Here is a 22503-nt window from a genome sequence, read left to right on the forward strand (position 1 = left end):
GCCCCAACCACCAGTGCTGAAGAGGATGAAATTGACCAGATCTATGAAGCCTTACAGCACCTTATAGAACTAACACTAAAAAATGATGTCCTTATCATCATGGGGGATTGGAATGCTAAAGTAGGAAGCCAAAAGATAACCGGGCATGTTTAGCCTTGGAGTACAAAATGAAGTAGGGCACAGGCTGATACAATTTTGTCAAGAGAATACGATGGTGATAGCAAACACTCTTTTCCAACAACCCAAGAGATGGATCTACACATGGACATCACCAGACGGTCAACACATAAATCAGATTGACTATGTGCTCTGCAGCCAAAGATGGAGAAGCTCTATACAGTCAGTAAAAACAAGACCAAGAGCTGACTGTGGCTCAGACCACGAGTTTCTCATTGCAAAATTTAGGCTTAAACTGAAGAAAGTAGGGAAAAGCACTAAGCCACTCAGGTATGAACTAAATCATATCCCTGACGAATATACAGTAGAGGTGACAAATAGATTTAAGGAATTAAATCTGATAGACAGAGTGCCTGAAGAACTATCGATGGATGTTTGCAACATTGTACAAGAGACAGCAACTAAAACCATCCCAAAGAAAAAGAAATGGAAGAAAGCAAAATGGCTGTCTGAGGAAGCTTTGCAAATAGCTAAGGAAAGGAGGGAAGTGAAAGGCAAGGGAGAAAAAGAAAGATACACCCAATTGAATACAGAATTCCAGAGAATAGCTAGAAGAGATAAGAATGCCTTCTTAAATGAACTGTGCAAAGAAATAGAAGAAAACAATACAATAGGGAAGACCAGAGATCTCTTCAAGAAAATTGGAGAGATGAAGGGAAGGTTTCATACAAAAATGGGCATGATAAAGGACCAAAATGGCAGGGACCTAACAGAGACAGAAGAGATTAAGAAGAGATGGCAAAATTACACAGAAGAACAAGCTTAACATCCCTGTAACCACGATGAGGTGGTCACTGACCTCGAGCCAGACATCCTAGAATGTGAAGTGAAGTGGGCCTTAGGAAAACTGAGCAACAACAAAGCTAGTGGAGGTGACAGTATTCCAGCTGAGCTATTCAAAATCTTAAAAGACGATGCAGTAAAAGTGCTACACTCAATTTGCCACCAAATTTGGACCATCTTATTTGTCTCTTGAGAAACCTATATGCAGGTCAAGAAGCAAAAGTGAGAACTGGACACGGAACCACTGATTGGTTCAAAATTGGGAAAGCGCAGCAGCAGCCGCAGCGAGAGCTGCAAACGCAGGAATAATGTGGAACGTGTGGATGGTGCTCGCCGTCGCCTTATCGGCCTGCGTCTCGGGCGAGGCGGTAAGAGGTTGTTTTAATTTCATTTGGGGAGGGTGAAGCAGGGCAAGAAGCAGTTGCGAGGAGCGCTTGCGTGGATTCGGACGATTTCCATCCCCTTGGTCAGTGGTTGCCTCGCCTTTCCTGCTCTAACTCTTGGGGAACTTTTCCCATCTTCTCCGTTCTGCATTAACCGGCAATTTAGCTCGATCCTGGGGCGCCTTGCACTGAACTCCCCTTTCTTGGTTCAGAAACTGGCTTCGGCCTCAAATTGGAGAAAGAGGGGCGGCGGGACGGGGATCAATCCGGAGCGGGAGGAAGGATGAGACGCCCCCGCTGTTCCCACATCTGCTGCGCAGAAGTTTTGCTAAGGTCATTTGCAAAGATCAAAACTTTTTAAACAGGAGGGGCACGGGGTTTTCGGCTCTGCTTAATGGTATGTGAAACGGGGGAAGGGAAGAGGAGAGAGCCATTATATTTTTATTTGACGGGTAGAAAATGTTTTTTTCCTCCTGGGATTTTTTTTTTTTTTGGAGCCGCGCCGGAGATAGCTCGGTTGCGCGCGGCGGCCCGGCTTTGCAAGAACGGGGACGCTCGACTGATTTGTTTTTTTTTCCGGCGTATAACACGACCCGGCGTATAAGACGACCCCCCAACTTTTGAGGTGATTTTCAGGGGTTCAAAAGTCGTCTTATACGCCGGAAAATACGGTATGTGTCCATAAAATCATCAGGAGCCAAGCTGATTTTGAAGGAGACTTTACTAATGTGGATTATAGGCTTTCTACATTTAGGGTTTACATTTAAATTAAATTCTAATATCTCCAATTAAAAATGCTGAATAGATTTGCTCAAAGGAAAAAAAATTCATAATCAGCTTTCCTAACTCTTTATTCTTATTCTTCGAAGAGGTCTCACTACATTTATTGCCATTTGATGTATTCCTAAATGTATCATTGAGAAAATGGATGAAAAGGGAGAATACAGAAGGAATACAGGGAATGCTTGTCACAATTCTCCAAAAGAAAATATCTGTATTCTTCAAAGCCCTTCTATCTCCCGAGAGGTTCTTATAAATCCCACATCAAGTTAGGTACAATTAAGGCAATGAACTACCATAGCAATAAACAAGATGTTCAGCATCTTACAATTTAGCTGTTTAGGGAAAGTACATTGAAATAACAATCATTTTTATCATGAATACTCACCTGGAACTATTAGCTCAATTTCCTCTGACACAGACGTTCCCAATTCATTGGATGCATAGCAGCGATATTTTCCTTGGAAAAGGAATATGTTCCCACGATTTTTAACTACAAATGTTCCTGAATTATTAAATGTAGTTATCCGTGAGTCACCCAACAGACTAAATGGTTTTCCATCTTTTGTCCAGTTAAAGCTAAAAAGACATTAAATAGCATTAAATAATTTTGAAACAGTTATAATGTATCAATATTTTATAAATTAAATGCCAGAAGTTTTAATAATTTTTGTCTTGCCCCTTCTCATCTATGCATGAATAAATCAGAATGACTACATATTACATATATTTCATATATGTAGGAAGTGGACAGGATTATGGAGAAGCTGAGCTCCACCACGTGTTTGTTGGACCCGTGCCCTTCCTGGCTGGTTTATGCGGCTCGGGAAGGGACACGAGGCTGGCTCCAGGCGGTGATATCTGCATCTTTGAGTGAGGGTAGTTTCCCCGCTGTCTTGAAGGAGGCGGTGGTGAGACCTCTCCTCAAGAAGCCTGCCTTGGACCCAGCTGTATTAAACAACTTTCGTCCGGTCTCCAACCTTCGCTTTCTTGTGAAGGTTGTTGAGAGCGTGGTGGCGCATCAGCTCCCTTTGGTCCTGGAGGAAGCTGACTATCTAGACCCGTACCAATCGGGTTTCCGGCCTGGGCACAGCACGGAGACGGCATTGGTCGCTCTGGTGAATGATCTCTGGAGGGCTTGGGACAGGGGTTGTTCCTCTGTCCTAGTCCTATTAGACCTCTCAGCGGCTTTTGATACCATCAACCATGGTATCCTGCTGCGGCGTCTCAGGGGATTGGGAGTGGGAGGCACGGTCCTTCAGTGGTTCTCCTCCTACCTTCTGAGATGCTCGCAGTCGGTGTTGGCAGGGGGACAGAGGTCGACCTCGAGGCCTCTCGTTTGCAGAGTTCCTCAGGGGTCGGTCCTCTCGCCTCTCCTGTTCAACATCTATATGAAGCCTCTGGGTGAGATCATTCGTGGTTTTGGAGTTGGGTATCATCAGTATGATGATGATACCCAGCTTTTCATTTCGACCTGTCATTTCAAACTGTCTCTTCTCCTGTAGTGACCTCCATTTCATGACCTCACCCTGTAATGACTTGTATTTCATGACAGGCCAAATTCATTCTTTTGGTAAAAGTGTCCTGAATGAATGGGGAATGTAATGAATGATCTGAATGGGGCACAATGGGATTATCACTGTTTTTCTCTTTCCCAAATTTATGTGTCTTCTGCACTTTGAGCTCTATGTGGAAAGAATGTTCTATGGTAAAAATTGAAAATTGTTTGGATTACAGGAATGTAATTACAATCAGATTGTTTCCAACTTAAAATTACAAACAGGACATGGTTGACAGCAACTAGATTTCTACATTAGCATGCCCTGCTTACACACCTTAATTCTGTGGTTAATCTGGATACTGTTAAGCATAGATTATATAATTAAGACACTGAGCAAATCCTTTTAGCCTGATTTTATATTTTATTTGTGACTGGTGCCTTTGAGTCATCCAACAATACAGGTTAGTTGATTGGTCTAATGCAGGGGCAGGCAACTTTGGCTCTTTTATGACTCATGGACTTCAACTCCCAGAATTCCTGAGCCAGCCTTGCTGAGGGGAAAGGGAGAGGTTTCCAAGCTGAGCCATGCTGGAGTTGAAGTCCACGAGTCATAAAACAGCCGAGGTTGCCTACCCCTGGTGTAATGGTTAAGGCACTGGACTAGAAAGTGGAAGACCATGACTTCTATTCCCATTTTAGGCATGAAAACTGGCTTGTGACTTTGGGCCAGTCATTCTCTCTCGGTCTAATTTATCTCACAGGGTTTTTGTTGAGGTATCTCTTAGGAGGAGGAAGGAGTATTAGGTATGTTTGCCTCTTTATTTATAAAAATAAAGGCAGGATATAAATATAAATAAATGATTACAAGAGGGAGGGAGATGAACATTTTTGAAAGAAAACAATGATAAACCAAAGGTTAAAAAAACACTAAAAGAGAAATAAATGTTCAGAAAGTCACAAATTCAGTAAAACTTACATTGGTTGGGGGTTTCCTTTAGCTTCACACTTGACTGAAAATTCATCATCAAAAGGGAAAGCAACCTGATCTGTTGGCTGTGTTGTTATTGTTGGGAGCTGTCGCACTGAAATACACAAAGGTAAAATACACCTGGAAACCTTATTTGCTTATGCTTTCGCTTTTTTGTCATACAGAAAACCAACAGGAATTTCCCCTCAAATAAGAGCAGCTACTAAAAATATTATCCACTGATACAAAAGCGAGATTAGATAAGTAGCAATTATTTTACAGGGGAATAAGGGTACTGCAGTGGGATGGAATTAAAACTAGGGACACTTTGATCCTGGAGAAGATGCTTGAAAATACCATAAATAACCAAGAAAACAAATTAATTCTGAGTTCCCACTAGAGATACAAATGTAGTTTGTATCCAGTTTAGATTAACATATTTTGAGTACATTATGTGTAACACCTAGATTTTTTCAGAAATTCATACTGCTAGGAAAGAGGGAAAGAACAAGATAAACAGGACAAATAGCAGTATGATGAATGAACTCAGTTACAGCAGCAGTAGATGCTATAGATCTAAAAGACCCGGTTGGAGACAGCTTATCCTGAACAAATTCTATCTGAATGGTTAGACACTCTATTGATTGTTCACTGGGCAACTTCAGGTCAGCCACTATATCTCATCCCAACTGAAGTGACAAAGTTTTTGCTGTCAAATAATATGACAGGGACGTGGTGGCTCAGTGGGTTAGGATGCTGAGCTTGTCGATCAGAACATCGGCAGTTTGGCGGGTTGAATCCCGAGTGCCGCATAACAGAGTGAGTGCCTGTTACTCATCCCAGCTTCTGCCAACCTAGCAGTTCGAAAGCACGTAAAAATGCAAGTAGAAAAATAGGGACCACTACGGTGGGAAGGTAACAGCGTTCCCTGCGCCTTTAGCGTCTAGTCATGCCAGCCACATGACCACGGAGATGTCCTCGGACAAGCACTGGCTCTTCGGCTTTGAAACGGAGATGAGCACCAGCCCCTAGAGTTGGAAACGACTAGCACGCATGTGCAGGGGAACCTTTACCTTTACCTAATATGACAGGAAGCCACCATATATACTGCTGTGAACTCCAATGGAAGGATGAGTATCTCTACAGTATCTACAGTATCTACAGTGCATTGTTTATTTATCTAAACTTCCATTGTCTGGTAGAATCATTAAATAAAAGTTTTCTTGGTGAACACTATATTTTGAGAAACTAAGGAACAATATAGTATATCCATGGAAAATATTGTAATAATAACTAAACTGCTTTCCAATAATCATCTATTATTACATATGAACACATGCTCAAAATGTCTTTATAACAGTGCTTCCAGAGTAAAATTGCAAAATCCAAATGACAGTAGTGAAAAGATACTAAAATCTCTATCTAGTGGTTATCCAGATTTGTGCAGCTTGCATCTGGTAGTTGTGTACAAGGCAACTGCCATCTTGCAACACATTCCTGTTGTGTCAAATGGTAGCTTTTCCAGCAAAGCAAAAAAGTGGAATGTAGAATTAATGGTCATATTACCACTGGCTAGCTAGGATTTGAATTTATATTTTTTGTTATAATTCGAAGTCCATAGCAGCCTTATTTTATTTTTATTTTTTATGTTCTATCATTTTTTTTTAGTTTGGAGACAAGAATATAAAACCTGAACCTGAGAACTAATTTGAAATAAATGGGGCTGCTCAGAATATCTGAAGTCCTATAACAACAATGCTATTCCAAAAAAAGAATATAATACAATAAGATAGCACATTATCTTTCAGGGAGGGGCACAGAAAAACAGATATTAATGGCAACCATTTCAGACATGAGTGTGTTGTGCTGCCCAAGAGATCTTGCATATCTTCTATTCACTTTGGTTTGGCTTGATCAAGAGGATTTCCTAGCAGTGTTATTCAAAAGGAATTTCACTGAAGAGAATGAGCTCAAGACTTACATCTTAGCCTTTTGTAACAGAGAAAAATCGAAAAGAATAATGGAGACATTAATCCGAGAAATTAATTTTAACATTAATTGTGAGGTTAATAAATTTAGCCTTTCCATTTTCATTCAGTCTTATTACATATCTCTGCAGCTGCAACTACAGTACATTCTCTGCTAAAAATGCATTATCAACTTGAGTTTAGTACTATGACTTTAAAACTTTGATCCTATGAAAGATATGCTCCATACCGAAAAATATTCTCTCCCCATAATTTTATTAGTTTTGCATTATTGCAATTTTTGATTATTTAAACACAGAGAACAAGAAAGAGAGAGATTTTAACATCAAACTATTTAGTTTGTCCTTATTTTGGACATGTTTCAGTATTTTTGGGACTGTCCATACTGTTAAATCAAACAGATTAAACAAAACACAATATTGTTTCCTGTGGCTCCTGGAAGTTCTGCCCTTTGTGTTAGATAAATATGTTGTTCATGTTTCTTTCTCCCATCTTTTCGCAGTGAATAATTCTTTTTGTTCTACTTTGAACTGTTCTGGTTTCTCTGAATTCTTCTTAAAAGAAAGACTTTTAAGTTATTCCATTTCTATGTGTTTGGACATTAACAGAAGGTGATACAAAGAAAGTTTGGTCTCCGGGGAATTATCTCGGGAGTCTTAAAGGTTGTATTCTCTCTCCCATGTTACATGAACATGAAGAATGAGTTGGAGGAAGGTTTGAAGTTAACTGCATTCTGTGCACTGATGAGAATGGCTTTTTCTTTTCCTTTCATGAATGTTTTGAAAACCTCTGCATATCTCCTTATTGTAAAGGACTGGATGTGAAAAAATGATCTGAAATGAAACTTGGACAAGGCAGAATTGTTGCTGATTTCAGGGGTTGGGCTCTGAGGCTCAGGCAATGTGCCTTTTCTGATGGGAGTTGTAGTCTCCCTTAAGGAACAAGTTTGCCTTCTGAGAATTCTCTTTAGTACTGGATAGCCACATAATAACAGTGGCAAGGGGTGCCCTTTATCAGCTTTTACCAACAAAAGTTATGCTTCTGTTTGTAGGGTGGTTCCACATAGTCCTGGTGTCTATGATGCAGGGGCCAGTGATCTTAAGGTTGAATATTAGAATGCACTTTTAAATAAGTTATAATCTGTACTTTCTGTACAAATCCAGTTATTATGGATATAAGGTCTTCCTTATATTTGTCTTCCTATGGTCAGAGTTCAAGCTCAGCTAAGCATCTATATGATTAGGTAAAAGGTAAAGGTTCCCCCCGCACATGCGTGCTAGTCGTTTCCAACTCTAGGGGCTGGTGCTCATCTCAGTTTCAAAGCCGAAGAGCCAGCGCTTGTCCGAGGACGTCTCCATGGTCATGTGGCCGGCATGACTAGATGCCAAAGGCGCACGGAACGCTGTTACCTTCCCACCGTAGTGGTCCCTATTTTTCTACTTGCATTTTTATGTGCTTTCGAACTGCTAGGTTGGCAGAAGCTGGGACGAGTAACAGGCGCTCACTCTGTTATGCGGCACTCGGGATTTGACCCGCCAAACTGCCAACCTTCTGATCGACAAGCTCAGCGTCCTAACCCACTGAGCCACCACATCCCTTATCTATATGATTAGAGCTCTAATAAGCCAATGGCCTTTTTGGTTTTCAAATGCATGGTTTCATGGGACCCATGACTGCAATGCCTACATGATCCATATCCAAATTCCAGATGCCACCATACTTTGGATGGGGCTTCCTATCCCTTTTTTTCTCTCTGGTACATGGGGGAGGGCATTGAGTAAGCTGCCTTTGTTGTGTGTGTGTGTACATCACTATTACTTCTCATCAAATTTATGAACATTAAAATTCTAGAGGAGAAAATACAACCATTCTTCTAATGCAGGGGTGTCAAATTTGCCATGTTACGTGACGTGTCGGGACATATTGTGACTTTTTCCCCATTGCTGGAGCTGCGGTGGGCATGGTTTTGGCATGATGCATCCGGCCAGTGGGCCGGCAGTTTGACACCCCTCTTGTAATGGCTTAGGTCAATTCTGGTAGTGTATTTTTGGATATAGGCAAAAAAGATTCATAACTAAACATGTATGCCCTGTAATAGAAGTCCTTGTTATATGTATTTGAGTATAGTAAAAGTGGGGGGAAGTGTTCCTTCATATTCAAAACCATGCACCCTCAGAAGCAGAATGGATGGACTCACAACTATGCAAATCATCTATTTCATAGATTTACATTCTTTTATTATGCTGAAGAAATTAAAGTGTTGTGAATCTTCACATAACCAAACTATAAAAATGGAAATTGTACCCTGAAGAGTAATTGACCATAATAGAATTACCACTGTGTTATAAATTACAGGAATGAATATTAGAGAACTGGCTAGAAAGTCTTTAAACCTAGTGAACTGGAAAACTCACTGCTCAAAGAGAATGTGGTATCTTGCTACACCATATGGTACCTCTTCGTCTACACTGCCAATGGAACCAGGCTTTGCCTATCTTGTTTATAGCCAGATATGATTCATGTTTATTAAAGCCATTAAAACCTTCATTAACAAAAATTAAGAATTCAGATGGAAAAATGGGGTCAAAGCAAGGCCATGTAATTTGAGGAGATGATTCTAAATAATGGGTGATCTAGAATCCAAATTTGCAATTTATAAGAGAATTCAACCACCAGCTCTGAAAAGGTGAATCATTTGCTGCGAACTAAAAAAAATATTTTTTCCACAGCCATTAGAACTATGCAAAACCTGAAGAAACACATCTATATGAATGATTAAAGTAGTTAGACCAGGGGTCTTCAAACTTGGCCCTTTAATGACTCGTAGACTTCAACTCCCAGAATTCCTCAGCCAATGTGCCTGGCTGAGGAATTCTGGGAGTTGAAGTCCACAAGTCATAAAAGGACCAGGTTTGAAGACCCCTGAGCTAGAAGGTCCACAAATCTGGGGGAAAAAATATGGCTGCTTTAACAATTCAAAGCAAGGTGCTTCATACACTCTCCCACACATTACAAAGCAAAATATTTCTGTATGATACTCACATTCAGCTTTTCTGATATTAGTGTTCTCTATGAAACATACTTATTTGTACACAATTTTGTCCTCTCTGCCTAATAATGGCAGTCTACAGTCAAATTAGACAAAATAATTTCCTGCTACCATGGGATGTCTAATGCTAAGACAGAAAATGGGCTGATAGGAAGTTGGAAAAAAAAGAACAGCATCCTACTTATAAAGTTACATTAATCTGCTCAGTGAAAACATCGGTGACTCTCTCAACAGAACTTGAGAAAAGTGCAGCCAGCTGGGAACCATGAGGATCACACAAGAATTATTCTGACACTTTCTTCTTACTAAGATACTTTTAACTTCGATTCTTCACCACTGACTGCTTCATTTGGGATACTTTGATTGGGTCAATTTCACAATAAGCATATTCATAATAGCTGTTGGCCACATATAACAACAGATTTGAAGTATGTCATATTTTGGTTGACAATGCAATTATTAAGAATATAGAAGGAAGGAAGGAAGGAAGGGAGGAAGGAAGGAAGGAAGGAAGGGAGGGAGGGAGGGAGGGAGGGAGGGAGGGGGGAGGGAGGGAGGGAGGGAGGGAGGGAGGGAAGGAAGGAAGGAAGGAAGGAAGGAAGGAAGGAAGGAAGGAAGGAAGGAAGGAAGGAAGGAAGGAAGGCTTAATAAATCGAGGAAGTATTAAGACTTATTTTTATCATCTTTCTATAGAAAAAAATAATCTCAAAAGTTCTCATTGGAGAAACTTGTGAGGTATCCAGTATATGACAAGCAATAGCAGGTTTTCACATAAAAATAGATGGGATTGGAACAAATCTCTAGAACTTCTATGCATTCTGTCATTAATAAGATAAAATTGAGAAAGTGAGATGAATGTAATTTAATCTGTAATGTAAACAAAACTGTACATAAGCTGTTTTTATTAAAAGGTATGGTTTTATATATTGCAAGCCATTGCAGTCATGAATGACAGCTAAAATATATCATAATTAAACAAATAACAATATATGCAAAGCAACAAAACAATTGTTTCATTAAATACTCTTGGCTGATATTTTTTTCTGGAATAAATATTCAAAGAAACATTGCATGATATTATTATTTATTGTCACCAATTTTTCTGATACTCACTTTGAGTTTCTCTGTCCTGTCTGGATACCCAAAAAATTCTAGTGAACCTCCTGCCTAAATTTGGAAGTCACAGCTTTAGTGACTGATTCATAAGGCTCTTCAGTCAGTTATCTCTGTGCTATATGTACCTTTTGATGGCTTTGCACGAATCATAAAAAAAGAACATGAAACTTGCAATTTCTGTCACACAGAAATTCTCAAGAGGCCACACTAGGAAAAAAAAATAAAGCTCAAAATGGAAACAACACATTGGTAAGATCTAATCTAATCACCAGTAGAAGGACATTCAGCAAATAGCTATAACTTACCAGTAAGGGGGATTTCAATAGCTGCTGCCAAATTTAATACAAAGAGAATCAGGCACACAGAAATCCTTTCTGTTTCTAATGACATCTCCATCTCTCTTCTGTAAACATGAACTCCAAACAGATTGAAAGATGCCTCACAATCTTCCTGGTTTGTACACTAAATACAGTCCCAGAGAGCAAAATCTGGAAATGAAGCAGAGACAGTCACCAAAATATACTTTTAAGGCAATGGTTCAGCTGTAATTATGTTAAGAGAATGAAAAAATAGGCAAGATTAATAAGCAAAAGCATAAATCACAGCAATATAGAGATTGTAGTTTATTCTTTTACCTTCCTGTTCTCGTATTCAGAAAGGGAGGGGAAAAAACAAAATCAATTACCCCAAACAAATCTAATTACTTTCCTTCTTGTATACAAGGGGGAAAAATGGCTATTGTATTTGGCCCAATTCTAACCTTCTATTTTTTTTCTTTTTAATAGAGATGAACAGATTGAAAACAGTTTAAAAATAAGATATATATCATGACTTTTTTTTTAATACGGGCTAGAATAATTTTACTGTTCCCCCAACATTCTAGCAGGAACACCTTAGAATTTTATTAACAATTAAACACCTCTAGATAGAAAATGTACTTTGGTACAAAGGCACATTTACAGATAATGTTGTCTACCACAGGTATCTTAAACTGAGAGTCAATAATTTAAGGTTGATACAAAGACCCCATTATTTTTATAGCCATTTTAAAATACATTGGAAGAACAGAAGATGGAAAGTATAAAATGTAACAAAGAACCAAAAGTTATATATATATATATATATATATATATATATATATATATATATATATATATATATATATATATATATATATATATATATATATATATATATATATATATATATATATATATATGTAAAAAAAATTTTAAATTGCTAACAAAGAATTAAGGGAGAAAAAAAAATTACATAAATATGAGCTGTCACCGGTGTGACTACTGCCTGTCGATGGCCTTCAGGTTAGGCTGACACAGGAAATAAAGATTTGTCCCATGTTTGGGGCCTAGCAAGGTAATCTAAAAATAGTTAACAAGCATTTGACATATATATATATATATATATATAAATTTTGCCCACAGCTCACTGACCAAGGTGGAAACTACTAGTTTGGCAACCAGCTGCTACACTGATGGAAATCAGGTGACCATTTATCTCAGAAGAAATGTTCTGGATTGCAATTTGTACTTCAGAAAAGCCAGCTATCTTCCAGTTATATCTGACAGAGCGAAGGCAGTCAGCCAGGAAGTGACACTTAGAAAACCCCAGAGAGACAATGAGAAACAGCTGGCTGACCAGCAGTTATTCAGAGGGTGTTACAGGCCATTGGTTTATAACTGGGTAGAAATTACGGAGATTTGGGAAGGGGGGGGGGGTGTGTGTATCTGTTTACCCAATACAGGAATTAAAGCAGAGGAGCTTTGATGGAGATTTATATTCAGGGTTGCTCTCCTTTCCCCAGCCTCTCTTAAATAAAAACTGAAAATGAATAGAAGTTAAACTGGACATGGACCATATTCAAACAATATTTCAAACCAAATTAACTACATCTACAAATGATTAGCTTTAGGAAGTGTTACATTCAAAATAACATCCAGTCTCAAAGCTACCGTGGTAGGCTTTGGTAGCTCTTGATATCTCCATAAACTCACAGCATATTGCAATACCCTATCACTAATGTAATCCGTCATGAAACAGGCATAAACCGCTAACATGACAACTGTTGTGTTAAGGCCATGTCACCCATATTCAGTGAGGTGCTCTATCCCTACCTCATCCTGCCCTTCAATGTCTAATTTAGGGGTCTTCAAACTTGGCCCTTTTATGACTTGTGGATTTCAACTCCCAGAATTCCTCAGCCAGGCACGTTTGAAGACCCTGGTCTAATTTTTCCATGTACTGATGTATATGTTGCTGTTTTCTTGCTTCATCCTCCTTATACTATCATTGGACTTTAGAGTTTCTGCCTACACAGCCAGAAGTTAAAGGCACAGAAAGTGCACATTCTTAAATTACTGTTTCTTCTATCATAACCCATGTTTATAGCATTGAACAAGGACAGTACATTATTTTGACTAATCATTGCACATTTTGAAAGAAAACCTAAGGTAATCCTCACCTTGAAAACCACATTGAGTTTTAAGAGAAAATATAGGATATGCTAATAGTAGTCCTAATAATAATGCTCATATGGAATATTCAGTACTAAATTTTAGTGAATAGGGCTTACATAACAATACAGCAAGTTTCTTGAAAACCTTATCTCTAAACCTTTTCTTTCTCCTTCTCTTCCTTCTCCTCCTTCTCTTCTTCTGGATATGCTTTCCAAAACCCATTCTGTATTGGATTGACCATTGCTTCCAAGGGCTTTGATCACCCTCATTCATAGTCTCATACATAGTCTCTCCATTAGTAAACCTTATATCATGTCTGTCTGTCTGTCTGTCTGTCTGTCTGTCTGTCTGTCTGTCTGTCTGTCTGTCTGTCTGTCTGTCTGTCTGTCTTATCTATCTATCTATCTATCTATCTGTCTGTCTGTCTGTCTGTCTGTCTGTCTATCATCTTCCTCTCAAAAAACCCATGATAAAGTATATCCAAAGAATATTGTTCCAGGATTGTTTTAACAATGATTGCCTTACTATTTATCATATCTGAAAATCACAGTATTCTGTCAAATGGCTTGTAGCTTTCTGTTTCCATTCACAGAAGGATATAGAAGACTTATGACATTTTATGTCTCTTACAAGCACAGTAAACATGCTTCCCTTCACACCAGATTTACTTCAATCAAATGCTATTTTGATTTCTAAGAACCTATGCCCAGTGTTAGAACTATACAAGATCAAAGAAAATGTTAACTTCTTAGTGGTTCACCAAAATGATTTCCCTGCATTTTTCTCCAAGGTGAAAATGAATAGATGGAAAGTAAGTAGTTACAGGACTGACACCAGGGGTCAATATAGCAGGTCACGTAACAGAGTGATTTAACAGCAACAACATGGTTTGACAGCAGGAGGGCTTTCATTCTTGATAGAAGCAGGGAAAAGAGGGAGAATGTTCACTTTTACTGATAGTTCAAATTGTCAACTGAAAGCTGGGTAATAATTTTGTAACAGTCTGAAGCGGAAAGAGTAATACATTTTAAAATGTATTTAATTACATTTTTAGAAAGTTGGCCCATTTAAAATAGAGATAGTGGAAATGTCCCTTAAATAACCCTACAATTGCTTCCAAAAATGTTTCTTGTAGGGCTACTAAGATTATTTTTTTCTCTCTCTGAAAATTTGCTGGGATATGTGTTTCCCTGTTCCTCTACTACACTCTACAGTGACTCCTGTATTTATCTAGATGTTCGGTTTTCATTCTGTCCATGTTTTGGTCTTCTGCTCAATCAAGAAATTGTAGAGCAAGGGTGTCGAACTTGCAACGTCACGTGACATGTCACGACATATTGACATTTTTCCATTTCAATGGGGTGGGTGCGGTTTCACCATGATGCAAATTATCCACTTCTCATTAGACCGAATTATTTTCTTTTGCTTTCTCAGATTCTCACACCTGAATGCCTTCCTATATTGTTCCCTCATTATCTATTTTAAAACAATTGCAAATCTTTTCTATTTTTTTAAAAAAAACTTTCCCATCTATAGGGAAGCTACGATGCTACACAAATCAAAGCAATAGGGAACAAGTTTCTTTCTTTTTTTTCTATGTCCCTCTGTAGATTCATGGAAACTTTAAAACAGGGAAGAACTGATAGTTCAATTTTGTAGGACAATATAGTAATGATCCTATATTACTATACTGTATAAGATTAAAAATAAAATAATGCAGTGAGAGTTTCCAGTACTGTGGGCAGGGAGTAAGAAAACAGAGAAAATGTATTTCATGTGCTAGCTTTTTCAGAGCAGTCGTTTCATGTGCACAAACCCATCTTATTTAAACAGTGCCTTGGTCTAAAATTGATCTATTGGTCTAATAGCATTATGCACTTCATTACAATTTCACCTGAGGAGAAATTGAAAAGATATCCACTGGGAGATCTAAGGATGAATGGAACATGAACTTCTAGGTTGAAGAATAATTCATTGAATTCACAGCCCAACATTGGATCAACTGGATGATGGTAGTGATGATTTTTAAAGCAACTGCCAACAGCAGAACACATAGCTGCTTGGCAAACCAGGATGAAATAGCTGTCCAGGGAAGGGCCATGCCAGGCACTGCAGCCAATCAAAATGGGGAATGGAATGGAATGGAATGAAGGGAAACACTGGAGACCAGCAACTCTGAATGGATTTAAATAGGTCAGGAAACAGCAGTTCTGAATGAAAGCCAGAAAATCCAGCTCGTTTGCAATAGCTGGGAAGCAGAAAAGGATAATATCACATGTTCCTAAATTATGCATGATGGATCAAGCAGAAAGTGTGGATCTGCTCTCAATCTTGCTACAGAATAAATTATTTCAAGGAACCTGTTGTGTTAATGGAGGCCCATTGCCAGATTTATAATCCTGAAAAATTCAAACTCTGTAGGAAGCCTAAACTTATAAAAACATTTTCCACTGCAAATGTTTTTGTTCACGTGAAGGGTAGTGAGAATCATACTAGGAAAGAGTGAACTTGTTGTGTTCTTATTTTTGAATCTCATAGGGTCTTTAAATAATAAAATGCATAATGCTAATAGACCAATAAACCAATTTTAGATCAGGCCAATATTTAAATAACAAGATGGGTTTGTGCACATAAAATAGCTGCTGTCTAGAAGCTACTACAAGATTTCCTGAGAGTATCTTCTCCTGTGTGTTCAGGTCATTAGGACAACATGGCTCATAAAACGGCTTGTACAATTTTCTCTACAGCACTATAAAAACCTTCCTTCCCTGTGCCTTTTCCATCTCTGATTGTGTAACTATTGCTTAAGAACAGCTTGCAGTATAGAGGTAGCCACCATGGGGAACAATTTAAGATGTTCTGAACTCAACATGCGGTGGCTGTTTGGGCACACTCACCCTGATTTCAGGTTTCTAAATATTCTGATATTTAGCCTGACTGCCAAACCTACTGAGAAGCCAGATTTCCTATCTAAAAATAACTCGTCTAACTTTCCTCTCTTGGTCAACAAAATTGGAGATCAGGTGTTGAAATGGATTTGAGTGGAGTTTAATGGGTAGTTTTTTTTCTTACTATAATAATTAAGATCAGTTAATCCTAGGCCTGGGATACAGCTCTTTTTGCTATTGTTATCAATGGGGAAAAATATTAATTTCACAGTTATAGTATTTTCTTGTAAAGACATAATTAGGTTGTACTTGACTAGAGTTTCTCAGTGGCATTTGTAATTTTGCTACCATATTAAATTGTTTAAATTTTTCAGATTTCAGAATTTGAGAATTCAAACATACTGCAGTGTATGCCTCCCAGCATACACAAAGGACAGCACAGCAGGAGGCTGATGGTGCAGATCAGCAGAGGGGTTGGACAGCTCCAGGCGTTAACTGCTCACTCAGGATAAGCCTAAAGAGTTAAGCTGTTGACAGCCCCAGGCATGGTCAGCCTGGTGGGAGGCCAGGATCTACACCCATTGTCACCTGCACTGGCAGGAAGCCCAGGTTTGAACTGATTGGATGCCATCCACCTGGGCAGGTACAAATAGACGCCAGGCTTCCCTGTTTCCCCAGTTCGTTCTGTTTAGAATAAACTCATCTTTACCCCAGCTCTGTGTCCGTCTCTATGTGAAGCACGCGACTTTACACTGGCGAGAAGGTGGGATCCTGCTCTGGAAAACACTAGCCGTGGACGAAACCCCATCGGCAGCTCAGGACCCGACGCAGGACGACCCCGACCGAGGTAATGGCACAACTGGGACAATACCCCATCTTCAACAGCAACCGCCCTGAGGAGTGGGAGGCGTTCGTAGGCCAGCTCGAGTGCTACCTACGGGTGAATGGGGTCAAGGACGACCGACAGAGAGCGGTGGCGCTACTCTGCAGCTGTGGCACGGAGACGTATCAGCTGGCGGTCGGTCTGTGCGTGCCCGACGACATTCATGCCGTCGGGTACAGCGAGCTGATATCCAAGCTAACGGAACACTTTAAGCCTGAAACATCAGAGATAGCTTGGCGGTACCGTTTCGAGAAACGGGACCAACGTCCAGGCGAGACCGCGAAGCAGTACATGGCTGCCCTGCGACAAGCGGCGAGACTCTGCAACTTAACCTCGAAGTCTGTCTGTGAGATTGGATCGTCTGCGGGCTAAGGGACCGGAAGCTGCGGCAGAAGATGTTTGCCAAGCAGAAGCTGACCCTTCGGGATGTCCAGGAGTTGTTCTTAGCCTGGGACATAGCGGAGGAGTCCGACGCAAGGGAGAACGGGGCCATCCATCAGCTGTCCGGCCACAACGACGCAGAAGGGGGAGACTTCGAGGTAGACGCCATCCACCGCCAACAGCGATCGACCACCTACTCCCAGGACCACGTGAAGGAGCAACGCCCAGCAACAGCCGAGCAGCGGTATCAGGAGTGCGGATGCGGGACGAGTGGCCCCTGGTCTACTCAGCCCTCCGGCGGCAGCGCTCATCGCTCCCGGTGTACCCAGCAATGCGGCAGCGGCCCCAGGTCTACCCAGCCCGGCTCGTTTGGTCAACACCGGTCTACCCCGTGCATCGGCTGCGGGTCTGGAACCTCCAACCGATCTACCTGTTGCGCCAGCTGCGGAGGACAGCACCCCCGGTCTACCTGCCGGTTCAAGTCGGCGAAGTGCAGAGCGTGCGGGAAGACCGGCCACATTGCGGCAGTCTGTCGGAGCCAGCCAAGGGACAGTCTGCACGAGGTGGAGGCGAATTTCCAGCTGGCCACAGGTACAGGGGAGCGGCCGCCGAGGTTTACGGTTAGCCACACGGCAGGACGGTCGGCTGTTTGCGAAACCGGGGGACACCCACCCCTTATTCCAAAAATCAAACTGAGGGTTAAAATTCAAGGGGTCCCCTGCGTAATGGAACTTGACTCTGGGTCAGCCGTATCCATTATCTCCGCGTGGACTTTCAGCGAGATCTGCAAGCGGAGCGGCCAGCGGGTTTCCCTGAGGCCATCCAAACTGACCCTCTCAGACTTCCAGAACTCTCCAATTAAAGTCAGGGGGGAGGCGTCGGTGACGGTCCACTACAAAGGGTTTAAGGGGAAGTTGAGCATGCTGGTCGTCGAAGGGCAACGGACCAGCCTTGTGGGGCTAGGATGGTTCAGGGCGTTGGGCATTGGGATCACCGGGATCCACCAAATGCAGAGCCACACCTCCCTGGAGGGCATCTGCAGGGAGTTCGCGGATGTACAGGGAAGTGTACAGGGAAGTACACTGAGCCCCCGATTTCTTTTAAATTAAACCCCCTTGTCCCACCAGTCAGGATGAAGGCTCTGGCCAGCAGTTACCTGTGGTGGCCTGGGTTGGATAAAGAGATAGAGGGGTTGGTAGCAGGATGTTACACATGCCAAAGGTCTCGCCCAGAGCAGGCACACGCTCCAGTCCACAAGTGGGAACAAACTCACACCCCCTGGTCCAGGGTCCATATAGATTATGCAGGGCCATTTCAGGGACACACCTTCTTAGTCATCGTGGATAGTCACTCCAAGTGGTTAGAGGTGGTACCTGTGTCCAACATGACATCAGCGGGCACAATACAGGCACTAAGGGGAGTGTTTGCCACACATGGGCTACCAGATGTAGTAGTATCTGATAATGGAGCGCAATTTACCTCCTCGGATTTCCAAGTGTTCCTGAGGACCTTGGGGATTAGGCATGCCACTTCAGCGCCCTTTCACCCTGCCAGTAACGGGTTGGCAGAGAGGTTCGTGCGGACTACCAAGGATGCACTCAAACGAATAGTACAAGGGGACTGGAAACAGAGACTGGCCACATTCCTCCTCCATCAACACGCAACACCCTGCACAGCCACAGGAAAGAGCCCAGCGGAGCTCAGGTGGGGCAGACGCCTCATAACTACGTTAGACAGACTCCACCCAGACAGGGTATCAGCAGACACAGAACCCCTCAAAACCAATTTCAACATAGGGGAGCAGATCTGGGCCAGAAATTACAGCACAGGCCATCCATGGGTGCCAGTTGAAGTGGTGGAACGGACAGGCCCCCTCTCCTACAGAGTAAGGGTGGAGGGGGGACTCCTGTGGAGGAGACACTTAGATCAACTAAGGAAGAGAACCCCTGAGAGGACGGGTGGAGAATCAATGGAAACAGCAAGGGAGGAGGCAGAGCAAACACAAACACACACAGCCATAGTCACAGTCACCCAGAAGGAACGACATAGGATCCTCCTCACTATGGGGGAAGGGGTGCAGTGTATGCCTCCCAGCATACACAAAGGACAGCACAGCAGGAGGCTGATGGTGCAGATCAGCAGAGGGGTTGGACAGCTCCGGGCATTAACTGCTCACTCAGGATAAGCCTAAAGAGTTAAACTGTTGACAGCCCCAGGCATGGTCAGCCTGGTGGGAGGCCAGGATCTACACCCATTGTCACCTGCACTGGCAGGAAGCCCAGGTTTGAACTGATTGGATGCCATCCACCTGGGCAGGTACAAATAGACGCCAGGCTTCCCTGTTTCCCCAGTTCGTTCTGTTCAGAATAAACTCATCTTTACCCCAGCTCTGTGTCCGTCTCTATGTGAAGCACGTGACTTTACACATACCTTAACAATATGAACAGGCCAATTTCTAACCAAGACACATGATAGAAACTGTGTTACCAAAATTTCAATTTAGCCTAGTATTATTTCATATTTGTTATCATCACTCACAATTAAGTTTTCCTTTTATCCATCACTTCAACGTTGCTAAGTACCTTCTCAATTTCAGTGTAGCATGGATAGAAACAGAAACTCACATTTGTTGCATATTCATATGCAGAGTTCTCTCCAGTATACATTTTAAGCTTTCTATAGCAGATCTAAAATGTTCTTCTGTTATGACTTTTAAAGTGTGGTTTTTGTTTCTTTAAAAAATGCCTATTAAAAAGATTGTTATTTCTCTGAAGCCATTGTTTTGCTGTCAAAGAATGTGACAGTTTATCATCCTGCATCTAATTTGATGCAAAACAGCTGTCCTACAAAAGGACATTTAAAGGGGCTATTTCTCAAGGCATATTTGCATGTTTTAGAATATTTAGAAATTGTTAACTGACCCAGAAAATAAGATATATAATTGTCACTAATGTCAGTTTTTAGCTTTTTGGCAATTGACTCTAACATGCTATTTATTAGCATTTTGTCTACAAAAGGCTATTGGAATTTCTCAATAACAGCAACAATAAAAGGTAAAAGGAGTTATAATATAAAAACAATCTGTAATACACAGATTTTCAGTTTAAAAGATGTATGCATAGAGCAGCATATTGAAAGCTTATTCATCCTTTAACTAGTTCATTCACTAACTTTCTTCAGTTAAGACAAGTGTGCACTATAAAAACAGGTTTCTCTCTATATAGTCATGTAAAATACATATTTCTATGCTTATATTTGATACATACAGTCTTCATTATTTGACCGAAAAAGAAACTGCTATGAGTTATCTTTTTATTGACGTACTCACCCTAACTGTGCTTATTTTTCAAGTAGTTAAAGGAAAATCTGAATAATTATAAGATTATAAAGGAAAAAATAATAACCTCATAGTCTAAAATTTACATTTTGTAAGTCTTTCTGGTTTAATTCTGAGCCCTATTAATCCAGTCTACTCTTTGAAATTCAAGGTTTTCAGAAATTACTATTGTATGGTCTATTTATATATTTTACTATATAATCCATATAAATAAGAGTTCAAAAAAAGTTCACACTAATAAACAGGGTTTCCTGTATGAAATTTTAAGCAATTATATCAGAGTTTATTGTTTAAAATTTTATTTCAAATCGTTTTTTGACCCAGAATAGCGGATTGTCAACTATGTTGTATATTCATCTTCAACCCCAGATTTCATATAAGTGACACTGAATCAAACCAAATAACTTTCTAGTCCAGCATTCTGGACTAGTTTACAAGCAGGGCCTGAGTTTCCATCTGTATTATTGGCAATAAGTGGACATAGTTTTTAATGGGTACCTTTTTATTTATTTATTTTAATAGAACATGAGTCATCTCACCTTGCAATTCTTAAAAATGTTCAAATGTTCACATTTCTTTGTTTACAGTATTTTGTAACATTGTTATGATTTCACTTCATATAAGAGCATATGCCATACATATTCTGTCTTCTGCAGTGAAGACAGGTGCAAATATTTACTTCTATTTCTTTGTTGACTTTTTAAATATTTTATAGCTCTCTTCTATTTCTCTGAATGCAGTCAAGTAAGTAAGTAAGTAAGTAAGTAAGTAAGTAAATGATTTTTAATGACCCTGCAATCTCTTAATTTGGGGTAGAGTCAGGGCAACTGAATGCAGCTGAAGGTTTAACGGCTGGATGTCCTTCCAGCCAACGATGCAGTCAAATAAATATGCATCATACATTAATATTAACCTTTAAATATGTAAAATGCTGTAGGGTTGGGTTTCCCTTGAGAAGCTGTCATTATGTATTTATTATATATTTATTTATTTATTTGAGTTTTATTCTGTCTTTACTACTTTCCCTCCTATTTTCCCCAGAACAACAATCCTGCAAGATGGGTTGACTGAGAATGTCTGGCCTAAAGTCCCCCATGCCTAAGATGGGACTAGAATTCACAGTCTCCTGCTTCTAGGCCAGCACCTTAGATGCTTCCTGGAAAAGCTGCAGAACTTCAGAATCTTCAATGTACAAGAAGAATACACAGAAAGTATTAGTAGTGTTAGACATAGCCTTGGTGGAGCAGTGGGCTAATGCCTCCTTAAGTAACACCAGCTGCCTGCAATTAGTGCAGGTTCGCATCCCACCAGGCTCAAGGTTGACTCAGCCTTCCATCCTTCCGAGGTAGGTAAAATGAGGACCCAGATTGTTGGGGGCAATAAGCTGACTTTGTAATAATGCCGCTTGGGGGGTGTATGAAAGCCCTAATAAGCAGGCATATACATAGAATGAAGGCTACTGCTAAGCTTGTAAGCCGCCCTGAGTCTTCGGAGAAGGGCGGGATATAAATGTAATAAAAATAAATAAAATAAATAAATATGCATTATATACCATGATGAAAGGTGAACCTTCTTTTCATTAATGTTATTAAAACTCAACTCAACTTCAAACAAATTCACCCAGGAGTTAAATCTTATGAATTTGGATATGATAGAAGAAACTGAATGCAAAACTGGAACTGGAAGCGTCTTGCCAATCAAACCTCACAGAACAGGAATAAGCATGCAATAAAAAACTTGACTAATTGAAACAAATATATATTTGACTTAATTGGTACTTATGGTAAATGTTGAAC

General features: G+C 40.5%; 1 protein-coding gene across 6 annotated transcripts in view; it reads right to left on the minus strand.

Annotated features, from left to right (window-relative positions):
* Nucleotides 1-22503, minus strand: part of CHL1 (cell adhesion molecule L1 like) — a 229783-nt gene that overhangs the window by 104063 nt on the left and 103217 nt on the right. For all 6 annotated transcript variants that reach the window (XM_081319702.1, XM_081319701.1, XM_081319704.1 and 3 more), the window contains 3 exons: nt 11050-11232; nt 4601-4706; nt 2512-2702 (listed from right to left, as the gene is read on the minus strand). In XM_081319702.1, coding sequence (XP_081175828.1) covers nt 2512-2702; nt 4601-4706; nt 11050-11140 — 388 coding nt within the window. In that variant the 5' untranslated portion in view covers nt 11141-11232. The remainder of the gene's footprint in view (nt 1-2511; nt 2703-4600; nt 4707-11049; nt 11233-22503) is intronic.

Source organism: Vipera berus, assembly GCF_964194415.1.
Source record: "Vipera berus genome assembly, chromosome: 2".
In the NCBI taxonomy this organism is placed as follows: domain Eukaryota; kingdom Metazoa; phylum Chordata; class Lepidosauria; order Squamata; family Viperidae; genus Vipera; species Vipera berus.